Source organism: Pollachius pollachius (genome assembly GCF_949987615.1).
Source record: "Pollachius pollachius genome assembly, chromosome: 12".
In the NCBI taxonomy this organism is placed as follows: Eukaryota; Metazoa; Chordata; class Actinopteri; order Gadiformes; family Gadidae; genus Pollachius; species Pollachius pollachius.
The window spans coordinates 14,752,117-14,764,807 of NC_136945.1; the positions used below are offsets into that span (position 1 = coordinate 14,752,117).

A 12,691-nucleotide genomic window follows, 5' to 3' on the forward strand; every position below is an offset into this window, starting at 1 on the left:
CTTGGCACATGCGCACATAAGTAACTTGAGTAACTGGTGGGACAGGCCTGCTATTATAGTAGTAAGATTATGAAATTCTTTTTATCAAAGTTTGGCTGATACAGGCTTATCACAGCCATTTGCTGATCCTAGATTGACCTACTGCTAGCATTATTTAGGGCACTCTTTCCCCCTGAAATATTAGTTGAACAAATCTGTGTTTTTTCAAAAAAGGTTTTTACAATAAAATGACATTGCCATTGACATAACCTACCTTTTTATACATAATAGTGCAGTAAATGAGACATATTTTGCTTTAAGGGAATCCCATTTCAAGCTGTACAAAGTTGACGGTTCGCAGGAGTCAATGAGCGTGTGTATAGGAATATAAACATGACTATCAGAACTTGAACATACGACTGTAGCGAGTAGTATGTTGTTCAACTATCTTTAACAAAACAGACAAAAGCAGGAAAGTACTTTTTTGTTCTTCTGGAGGGTATTCTAACAGAGTGGTTACCTCTTCTCAGTGGAAGGTATGCACCATGCTGGCGTTGATGAACACCGAGGAGAACAGTCAGGTTCTTGATGAAGGCTTCGCGGTACCACGACTGCTATTCCTTATTACTCACAGAAACATTAATCTCTCCGTGCTTACAATTCAGCCTCTCCAAAACTGAGCACACGAGTAATCTGAAAATATTGTACCATTATGCTGTGTATTTGGATAATGATTAGAAACAAACCACTATCTTTAATTTCGACCTGAAACTAACATAAAAACACACAACACAACATAACACAACATAAAAATGAACTGGACAGAAAATTATAACTCAATAAAATTGCCATTTACATGTCTAGAAAAAGGCCAATGCATTTCCAAACGTAAGCAGGGTGCGATTTGTTGGGGGGAATGGAAGGGATCATCCCCCCTCTGAATTTTTTTTCTTTTTGGAAAATGTAATGTTTGTAATGTCTTTTCAGTTTGCATTAAAGATGAATATTCAACTGGTTGAAAAGTAAGCTAATAGGGCCTATCATTAATTTAAAAAAATGATTAGCCCTGTTGATTGCCGATTTTTTCATGATGAAAAAAAAAAGAAAAACTGTGTTTTTTTGACAAATCGCACCCTGAAAGTAAGTAATGTGGTAGATTAAAACAAACCAGTGCTCCCAAGGCCAAGTAAGTGTTTGTCCATGTCTCTGCTTAGCAAGTCTTTTCATATATGATGGGCAGAGACTATGCATATTCAAACTGTGTGCTTGTGTATGTTTGAGTGTATTTTATTAGAGTTCATTCCCTGACTCCCCAGAACTATTAGTATAGGTGTACACCTGGTCTGATTAAACGTATTGATTACCTGATTCCATGATCTTCATGACTACAATAGTATAAAATGTAGAAGTTGTAAAATGTAAAAGGATTTGTATTTGTATACGATTTGTATTTTTAACTCCCTACCGACATGACCTGTTGGATATAGAGGGTAGTGCACTCAGTACAGGGTCCAGGTGTGTTTATTAAAGCATGTTACTTCTGGCGGGTAAGTTTGTCTTTTGTGTGTGTAATAAAGTTGATTGCAAAGGTTATACAAATGATGTGAGGTTTTGCGTCACAACCCTTCTAATCATAATAATCAAAACAACCCGTCACTGTCTTCTTGCCTTCATCCCCAGCTTCCTTCCTGCACCATGAGTTTAGCAGTATGTTACTGCTAGGTCCAAGGCCTCCACAGTCATGCAGAGGGTGAGAGGTGTTATCCATGATGGAAATCAGCTTGGTTAATCCCCCTCTCCCCCACCTCCTCCACGGAGTCTAGAGGGCAGTCAAGCCCGAGCTAGCCCCTGCTATCCAGCTGATTCTGTCTTTTTCTGTTCCTCTCAGTATCTCCGTCCCCAGCAGACCCCAGATTACGAGAGTGCAGACGCCAACACAGTTTCATAAAATGGTATTTACAGGGTCTTGGACCCTCAAACTTGTGTAAATATCCTCAATGCAAAGACATCATAATGCACCAACTTCATTAATTACTATCAATTAGCAGTAATTAGGACTAATTGAATATGGGCATGCAGAACAAGGAATTGATAAGTCCTTTATAATGACTGACAAAGAGCCGATATGCTACTCATATGCATGCCAATAAGCAACTAGTTAATGATTAATACGTGTACCTTAATATAAAGTGTTACCGTGTTTTGATGTTGAGGAAAGTTTGAAAATACCTCAAAACTTTCCCTTGTCTCATTTCATTATGTGCCCTCAAAAATGGTACAACAAAAGGACAAGTGGCCTTGCCCCTAAAATGATGTAATTCCAGTTGTATAAGATATAATCATGTATCATATTTTACTTTTCATTTCTATCATTATATTCAATATGTTAAACTTTACTTGTAATCTTGCCTGCAGAGTTTGGAAACAAAAGGGCTATTCGAATAATGTTAATTATGACAATATTGATTATTATAATTATTATTTTCATTACATCATCCACAGCAATTTCACTTGATGGAGGACAAGGTACTTGACCTTTCCAGTGATCCTCAGAGTGAGTCCAGGAGGTGGAACACAAAGGGCAACCTGGGTCCTCAACAGGCTTCATGATTAAAGGTCAATATGCTCCCAGGTAGCTTGTATGAGAACATAATCATGTGTAGTTTGTTAGAGAACGCATGTGTAGGTGTACATGTTGCACGATAAACATGATGCTTGTAAACTCTCTCTCTCTCTCTCTCTCTCTCTCCCTCTCTCTCTCTCTCTCTCTCTCTCTCTCTCTCTCTCTCTCTCTCTCTCTCTGTCCCTGCTGGGAGACTGCTGAGGAGTTAGGACTTAGCACTTAGGATTGGTAAAAGTTTTGTGCTGGGAGTAGCACTCTGAAACAGGTATGTTTTCAGTCATAGAAAGATTAAATGGAAAGAAAATTACATTTATTTCAATGCATTTCAAAAATTAAATTACTTAGGTAAATAAAACCAACTAGTGCTACCAAGCGTGGGTTTAATGTCTCTCTGGTTAGCAGGGTGTATCACTTTCATCAACTACCTAACTGATTTCTTGACAGGATATAACCATTGAACATTTTTCATTCATAACGATTGAATTTGAACCCCCCAACATGGGTCTTGAGGGTAGTGCACACAGGGCCGGGCCCTGGCACCTTGTGGATCCAGGATCCAGAATACCACCACAGTTGACGCAGTAGATAGTTTATAAGGGTTTCGGTACCACCGTCACCAGAGTCAATCTGCACAAGAGGTGTTTCTTCAGGTACATCCTGAAGGTCTTGTCTCGCAGGCCGTACACCATGGGGCTGATGGACCGTGGCAGGATGTTGATGATGATGTAGCACGCAAACAATGAGTCCGCCAAACTATTGGGGAACCAGTAGTTCAGAAGCGTTTTCAGCAACGGGTCCACGTACATCAACATGCACAGCAGCAGCTGGAAGCCGTGGAGCAGGATGGTGTTTCGGGCCTTCTTTGCGTCCACGCTGGCAGCTCGGGCGGTGAACAGGATGCGGAAGTATGTGTAGAGCAGGGTCAGCCAAATGACGACCAGCAGCAACACGTACCAGGTATCCCTCTTGAGGATGATGTGAGGGCTACGGAACACCGTCTCCCTCAGACAGAAGACATCTGTGCTGAAGAACGCCACGGGCTCGGTGGCCAGGGCGACAAACAGGTCCGGGAGAACAGAGAGAGTGCTGGTGGCCCAGATCAGACCGATGAAGAGGTAGGTTCTCCGAACGGTGCAGATGCGGGCATGGTGCAGCGGGCGACACACTGCCACGTAGCACTCTAGGGCCATGCAGGAGAGGTTGAGCGGTGTGTTTTCAGTGGTGAACAGAGCCAGCAGGATGATGAAGCTGCACAGGCAGACGTTGATGTGGTAGAGGGTGTAGCCAAGCAGGAAGAGGAGGATGGTGAGGGTCAGCTGGACTGTGTCATTGATGACCATGTGGATGAAGAGAATGTAGCGGGGATTGGTGTTTAGGATCTGAGAAAGCACAGAAAGCAGAAAAGGATTGGGAAAAGGTTTAATGGTCAAAGGTTGTGCAATGATGACACCAATATAGGGGAGGGGTTTTAGATCATGGAAAAAAAGGAAGGCCACAGTCTGCCCGATTCAAAAAATGATGGCCGCAATAAAGGAGAGTGTAGCAATGAAGCTTTTAAATCAGAAAAATGTACCAGAAGTGAATTGAATAACGATGATAAATGAAACAGGAAAGTGCATATTTTTCTCAGAGTAGAATATGTCTTTGCTTTACAGTAGCCTAGATTATTTTGAGGGGCCTAAGGCAATGGCCATATTTGTGTGTAACCTTGTGTAATGTAGATGGCTAAGCGTAACGTAGACCATAGACATTTCATTAAATACAGACAAATACAGACAGAGGAAATGGGGTTGAAAGAGCGATAAGAACGCTGGTCTGAATCTATGCGGGATCGCAACAAGGAGGTCATATACTGAGTCACTGTACATGTAAACTAAATGTTTGTTTCACCCCAGTCACATCATGGGTACATTGGATATGCTCTCGGTACTACAAGTGATATCTATACTGATTATAAGTCATATTAATGAAAGCATTTGCTGGTGGGAGGAGCAGGAGACCTGCTGTTTGTGGAAGCTGTGGATCAGGCTGGCATTGAGGTAAATGATAGCGACTCCCAGGGCCAACACAATGACGTTCTTGGTCACAGCTTTGGAGAAGGAGTCCCTCTGTGAGGCCCCCAGCGTGATGTTGGAAGAGGTCTGATTCATCCCTAGAACCAACAATGTCATCAAATTCAACCATACTAAACATTGATAACTTCAAATATACCTCAAATATATTTGAAGTTATATTACAAATTAAATTTCTCACTTTAAACAAAGGCAGATTAAGCGATCATCTTTGTTTTACATCAATAAACAATAGTACATTTAAGAATGTGCACTTAATCCTTTCGTAGCCCTCCTAATTGCCCCGGTTTGTCAAATGCAAATCAAGACTATTTCTCGAATAAAAGATTCAGAATCCGGAATTATTACATTCACTAATAATCACTTGCAGACAAAAAGTATAAAAACAAACAAAGAAATATAGCATTTACAATCACATAAATAAAGCATGTTACTTACTAAAAATTATTTTCTGATCCAGAACATAAATGCACATACAGAAGAATTACCTAAAATACGGGCTGTGAACCAGAATGGTTTGTACATAAGTTAAATCACGACAAATATCTTCTCCAACCGCTATGTGTATAGCACCGTTTTGGGATCGGATGTGTTGTATTTGTGCATGGTAGGGAGAAAGGTGCCTGGCCTACCAGTAACACAATGATACCTTGGCCTGTTTACATGACACAAGGGAGCGTGCCAGCTTTGATTCAAGATTTATATATGGTAGGATGGTACGTGGGATGGCACCAAATGGTGTCAACAAGGAGTACCTATGGGACATAATCTAACATTAAACATTGAGGAATACGGTTAAGATATTAGAAAAATGTTGAGTTTACTAGTTGGAAATGTGCAGGACAAAAGCCTTGGATGCTCAAAAATGGGACCTTCCTCAGGAAAGTGCTTTTTTGTACCTCTGGAGGGCATTTTAACAGAGTGGTTATCTCTTACCGATGGAAGGTATTATGCACCATGCTGGCATGGATGTAGTTTATAACGTTCCTGAGGAGAACAACAGTCAGGTTCTTGATGAAGGCTTCGCGGTACCACGACTGCTATTCCTCATTACTCACAGAAGCATTCATCCCTCCGTGCTTACGATTCAGCCTCTCCAAAACTGAGCACACGAGTAATCTGAAAATATTGTACCATTATGCTGTGTATTTGGATAATGATTATAAACAAACCATTATCTTTAATCCCGACCTGAAACTAACATATAAAAACACAACACAACATAACACAACATGAAACTGAACAGGACAGAAAATTATAACTCAAAAAAATTACCAGTTACATGTCTAGAAAAATTCCAATGCATTTCCAAACGTAAGCAGGGTGCGATTTGTTGGGGGAGATGGAAGGGATCATCCCCCCCTCTGAATTTGGGGAAATGGGGTTGAAAGAGCGATAAGAACGCTGGTCTGAATCTATGCGGGATCGCAACAAGGAGGATTCAGCCTCTCCAAAACTGAGCACACGAGTAATCTGAAAATATTGTACCATTATGCTGTGTATTTGGATAATGATTATAAACAAACCATTATCTTTAATCCCGACCTGAAACTAACATATAAAAACACAACACAACATAACACAACATGAAACTGAACAGGACAGAAAATTATAACTCAAAAAAATTACCAGTTACATGTCTAGAAAAATTCCAATGCATTTCCAAACGTAAGCAGGGTGCGATTTGTTGGGGGAGATGGAAGGGATCATCCCCCCCTCTGAATTTCTTTTCTTTTTGGAAAATATAATGTTTAATGTATTTTTAGTTTGCATTAAAGATGAATGTTCAACTGTTCGAAATGTAGGCTAATAGGGCCTATCATTAATTTAAAAAAAAAGAATTAGGCCTGTTCATTGCCTATTTTTCATGATGAAAAAAATTGATAAAACATGCCTCCTCTGGTTTTTTGAAAAATCTCACCCTGAACCTAAGTAATAAGGTCGATTAAACCAAACCAGTGCTACCAAGGCCAATTAAGACTTTGTCGATGTCTCTGCTTAGCAAGTCTTTTCATATATAATGGGCAGAGACTATGCATATTTAAACTGTGTGCTTGTGTATGTTTGAGTGTATGTTTTTAGAGTTCATTCCCTAATTCCCCAAAACTATTAGTTTAGGTGTACACCTGGTCTGATTGAACGTATTGATCACCTGATTCCATGAGCGTCATGACTTTAACAGCATAAAACTTTGAGAAATTGTTACATGTAAAAGGATTTGTATTTGTTTACGATTTGTATTTATAACCCCGTACCGACATGACCTGTTGGATATAGAGGGTAGTGCACTCAGTACAGGGTCCAGGTGTGTTTATTAAAGCATGTTACTTCTGGCGGGTAAGTTTGTCTTTTGTGTGTGTAATAAAGTTGATTGCAAAGGTTATACAAATGATGTGAGGTTTTGCGTCACAACCCTTCTAATCATAATAATCAAAACAACCCGTCACTGTCTGCTTGCCTTTATCCCCAGCTTCCTTCTTGCACCATGAGTTTAGCAGTATGTTACTGCTAGGTCCAAGGCCTCCACAGTCATGCAGAGGGTGAGAGGTGTTATCCATGATGGAAATCAGCTTGGTTAATCCCCCTCTCCCCCACCTCCTCCACGGAGTCTAGAGGGCAGTCAAGCCCGAGCTAGCCCCTGCTATCCAGCTGATTCTGTCTTTTTCTGTTCCTCTCAGTATCTCCGTCCCCAGCAGACCCCAGATTACGAGAGTGCAGACGCCAACACAGTTTCATAAAATGGTATTTACAGGGTCTTGGACCCTCAAACTTGTGTAAATATCCTCAATGCAAAGACATCATAATGCACCAACTTCATTAATTACTATCAATTAGCAGTAATTAGGACTAATTGAATATGGGCATGCAGAACAAGGAATTGATAAGTCCTTTATAATGACTGACAAAGAGCCGATATGCTACTCATATGCATGCCAATAAGCAACTAGTTAATGATTAATACGTGTACCTTAATATAAAGTGTTACCGTGTTTTGATGTTGAGGAAAGTTTGAAAATACCTCAAAACTTTCCCTTGTCTCATTTCATTATGTGCCCTCAAAAATGGTACAACAAAAGGACAAGTGGCCTTGCCCCTAAAATGATGTAATTCCAGTTGTATAAGATATAATCATGTATCATATTTTACTTTTCATTTCTATCATTATATTCAATATGTTAAACTTTACTTGTAATCTTGCCTGCAGAGTTTGGAAACAAAAGGGCTGTTCGAATAATGTTAATTATGACAATATTGATTATTATAATTATTATTTTCATTACATCATCCACAGCAATTTCACTTGATGGAGGACAAGGTACTTGACCTTTCCAGTGATCCTCAGAGTGAGTCCAGGAGGTGGAACACAAAGGGCAACCTGGGTCCTCAACAGGCTTCATGATTAAAGGTCAATATGCTCCCAGGTAGCTTGTATGAGAACATAAACATGTGTAGTTTGTTAGAGAACGTGTGTAGGTGTACATGTTGCACGATATACATGATGCTTGTAAACTCTCTCTCTCTCGGTCTGTCCCTGCTGGGAGACTGCTGTGGAGATAATTAGCTTAGTTACTGGAGGCCTTTTGCTGTTAGCGGCAGAAACATCTCCTTGGAAGATGCTCCTTACTTAGCACTTAGTATTGGTAAAAGTTTTGTGCTGGGAGTAGCACTCTGAAACAGGTATGTTTTCAATCATAGAAAGATTAAATGGAAAGAAAATGACATTTATTTCAGTAAAATGCATTTTTTCAATGCATTTCGAAAATTGAATGACTGAAGTAAATAAAACCAACCAGTGCTTCCAAGCGTGGGTTTAATGTCACTCTGGTTAGCAGGGTGTATCACTTTCATCAACTACCTAACTGATTTCTTGACAGGATATAACCATTGAACATTTTTCATTCATAACGATTGAATTTGAACCCCCCAACATGGGTCTAGATGGTAGTGTACACAGGGCCGGGCCCTGGCACCTTGTGGATCCAGGATCCAGAATACCACCACAGTTGACGCAGTAGATAGTTTATAAGGGTTTCGGTACCACCGTCACCACCGTCAATCTGCACAAGAGGTGTTTCTTCAGGTACATCCTGAAGGTCTTGTCTCGCAGGCCGTACACCATGGGGCTGATGGACCGTGGCAGGATGTTGATGATGATGTAGCACGCGAACAATGAGTCCGCCAAACTATTGGGGAACCAGTAGTTCAGAAGCGTTTTCAGCAACGGGTCCACGTACATCAACATGCACAGCAGCAGCTGGAAGCCGTGGAGCAGGATGGTGTTTCGGGCCTTCTTTGCGTCCACGCTGGCAGCTCGGGCGGTGAACAGGATGCGGAAGTATGTGTAGAGCAGGGTCAGCCAAATGACGACCAGCAGCAACACGTACCAGGTATCCCTCTTGAGGATGATGTGAGGGCTACGGAACACCATCACCCTCAGACAGAAGACATCTGTGCTGAAGAACGCCACGGGCTCGGTGGCCAGGGCGACAAACAGGTCCGGGAGGACAGAGAGAGTGCTGGTGGCCCAGATCAGACCGATGAAGAGGTAGGTTCTCCGAACGGTGCAGATGCGGGCATGGTGCAGCGGGTGACACACTGCCACGTAGCACTCTAGGGCCATGCAGGAGAGGTTGAGCGGTGTGTTTTCAGTGGTGAACAGAGCCAGCAGGATGATGAAGCTGCACAGGCAGACGTTGATGTGGTAGAGGGTGTAGCTGAGCAGGAAGAGGAGGATGGTGAGGGTCAGCTGGACTGTGTCATTGATGACCATGTGGATGAAGAGAATGTAGCGGGGATTGGTGTTTAGGATCTGAGAAAGCACAGAAAGCAGAAAAGGATTGGGAAAAGGTTTAATGGTCAAAGGTTGTGCAATGATGACACCAATATAGGGGAGGGAGTTTTAGATCATGGCAAAAAAGGAAGGCCACAGCAAAGGAGAGTGTAGCAATGAAGCTTTTAAATCAGAAAAATGTATCAGAAGTGAATTGAATAACGATGATAAATGAAACAGGAAAGTGCATGTTTTTCTCAGAGTAGAATATGTCTTTGCTTTACAGTAGTCTAGATTATTTTGAGGAGCCTAAGGCAATGGCCATATTTGTGTGTAACCTTGTGTAATGTATATGGCTAAGCGTAACCTAGACCATAGACATTTCATTAAATACAGACAAATACAGACAGAGGAAATGGGGTTGAAAGAGAGATGAGAACGCTGGTCTGAATCTATGCGGGATCGCAACAAGGAGGTCATATACTGAGTCACTGTACATGTAAACTAAATGTTTGTTTCACCCCAGTCACATCATGGGTACATTGGATATGCTCTCGGTACTACAAGTGATATCTATACTGATTATAAGTCATATTAATGAAAGCATTTGCTGGTGGGAGGAGCAGGAGACCTGCTGTTTGTGGAAGCTGTGGATCAGGCTGGCATTGAGGTAAATGATAGCGACTCCCAGGGCCAACACAATGACGTTCTTGGTCACAGCTTTGGAGAAGGAGTCCCTCTGTGAGGCCCCCAGCGTGATGTTGGAAGAGGTCTGATTCATCCCTAGAACCAACAATGTCATCAAATTCAACCATACTAAACATTGATAACTTCAAATATACCTCAAATATATTTGAAGTTATATTACAAATTAAATTTCTCACTTTAAACAAAGGCAGATTAAGCGATCATCTTTGTTTTACATCAATAAACAATAGTACATTTAAGAATGTGCACTTAATCCTTTCGTAGCCCTCCTAATTGCCCCGGTTTGTCAAATGCAAATCAAGACTATTTCTCGAATAAAAGATTCAGAATCCGGAATTATTACATTCACTAATAATCACTTGCAGACAAAAAGTATAAAAACAAACAAAGAAATATAGCATTTACAATCACATAAATAAAGCATGTTACTTACTAAAAATTATTTTCTGATCCAGAACATAAATGCACATACAGAAGAATTACCTAAAATACGGGCTGTGAACCAGAATGGTTTGTACATAAGTTAAATCACGACAAATATCTTCTCCAACCGCTATGTGTATAGCACCGTTTTGGGATCGGATGTGTTGTATTTGTGCATGGTAGGGAGAAAGGTGCCTGGCCTACCAGTAACACAATGATACCTTGGCCTGTTTACATGACACAAGGGAGCGTGCCAGCTTTGATTCAAGATTTATATATGGTAGGATGGTACGTGGGATGGCACCAAATGGTGTCAACAAGGAGTACCTATGGGACATAATCTAACATTAAACATTGAGGAATACGGTTAAGATATTAGAAAAATGTTGAGTTTACTAGTTGGAAATGTGCAGGACAAAAGCCTTGGATGCTCAAAAATGGGACCTTCCTCAGGAAAGTGCTTTTTTGTACCTCTGGAGGGCATTTTAACAGAGTGGTTATCTCTTACCGATGGAAGGTATTATGCACCATGCTGGCATGGATGTAGTTTATAACGTTCCTGAGGAGAACAACAGTCAGGTTCTTGATGAAGGCTTCGCGGTACCACGACTGCTATTCCTCATTACTCACAGAAGCATTCATCCCTCCGTGCTTACGATTCAGCCTCTCCAAAACTGAGCACACGAGTAATCTGAAAATATTGTACCATTATGCTGTGTATTTGGATAATGATTATAAACAAACCATTATCTTTAATCCCGACCTGAAACTAACATATAAAAACACAACACAACATAACACAACATGAAACTGAACAGGACAGAAAATTATAACTCAAAAAAATTACCAGTTACATGTCTAGAAAAATTCCAATGCATTTCCAAACGTAAGCAGGGTGCGATTTGTTGGGGGAGATGGAAGGGATCATCCCCCCCTCTGAATTTCTTTTCTTTTTGGAAAATATAATGTTTAATGTATTTTTAGTTTGCATTAAAGATGAATGTTCAACTGTTCGAAATGTAGGCTAATAGGGCCTATCATTAATTTAAAAAAAAAGAATTAGGCCTGTTCATTGCCTATTTTTCATGATGAAAAAAATTGATAAAACATGCCTCCTCTGGTTTTTTGAAAAATCTCACCCTGAACCTAAGTAATAAGGTCGATTAAACCAAACCAGTGCTACCAAGGCCAATTAAGACTTTGTCGATGTCTCTGCTTAGCAAGTCTTTTCATATATAATGGGCAGAGACTATGCATATTTAAACTGTGTGCTTGTGTATGTTTGAGTGTATGTTTTTAGAGTTCATTCCCTAATTCCCCAAAACTATTAGTTTAGGTGTACACCTGGTCTGATTGAACGTATTGATCACCTGATTCCATGAGCGTCATGACTTTAACAGCATAAAACTTTGAGAAATTGTTACATGTAAAAGGATTTGTATTTGTTTACGATTTGTATTTATAACCCCGTACCGACATGACCTGTTGGATATAGAGGGTAGTGCACTCAGTACAGGGTCCAGGTGTGTTTATTAAAGCATGTTACTTCTGGCGGGTAAGTTTGTCTTTTGTGTGTGTAATAAAGTTGATTGCAAAGGTTATACAAATGATGTGAGGTTTTGCGTCACAACCCTTCTAATCATAATAATCAAAACAACCCGTCACTGTCTGCTTGCCTTTATCCCCAGCTTCCTTCTTGCACCATGAGTTTAGCAGTATGTTACTGCTAGGTCCAAGGCCTCCACAGTCATGCAGAGGGTGAGAGGTGTTATCCATGATGGAAATCAGCTTGGTTAATCCCCCTCTCCCCCACCTCCTCCACGGAGTCTAGAGGGCAGTCAAGCCCGAGCTAGCCCCTGCTATCCAGCTGATTCTGTCTTTTTCTGTTCCTCTCAGTATCTCCGTCCCCAGCAGACCCCAGATTACGAGAGTGCAGACGCCAACACAGTTTCATAAAATGGTATTTACAGGGTCTTGGACCCTCAAACTTGTGTAAATATCCTCAATGCAAAGACATCATAATGCACCAACTTCATTAATTACTATCAATTAGCAGTAATTAGGACTAATTGAATATGGGCATGCAGAACAAGGAATTGATAAGTCCTTTATAAT

General features: G+C 40.8%; 2 protein-coding genes across 2 annotated transcripts; both read right to left on the reverse strand.

Moving 5' to 3' along the window:
* Positions 1-3,192: 3,192 nt before the first annotated feature.
* LOC307083703 (odorant receptor 131-2-like) lies at positions 3,193-4,752 on the reverse strand (the record flags this gene model as incomplete). Its single annotated transcript, XM_079747655.1, has 2 exons — positions 3,193-3,981; positions 4,603-4,752. 2 exons carry the CDS (start codon positions 4,750-4,752, stop codon positions 3,193-3,195), a joined length of 939 nt encoding a protein of 312 aa, XP_079603781.1.
* Positions 4,753-8,695: 3,943 nt separating this feature from the next.
* On the reverse strand, positions 8,696-10,226 carry LOC307083704 (odorant receptor 131-2-like; the record flags this gene model as incomplete). The annotated part of the gene is made up of 2 exons (XM_079747656.1): positions 8,696-9,484; positions 10,077-10,226. 2 exons carry the CDS (start codon positions 10,224-10,226, stop codon positions 8,696-8,698), a joined length of 939 nt encoding a protein of 312 aa, XP_079603782.1.
* Between the last annotated feature and the right edge of the window lie 2,465 nt (positions 10,227-12,691).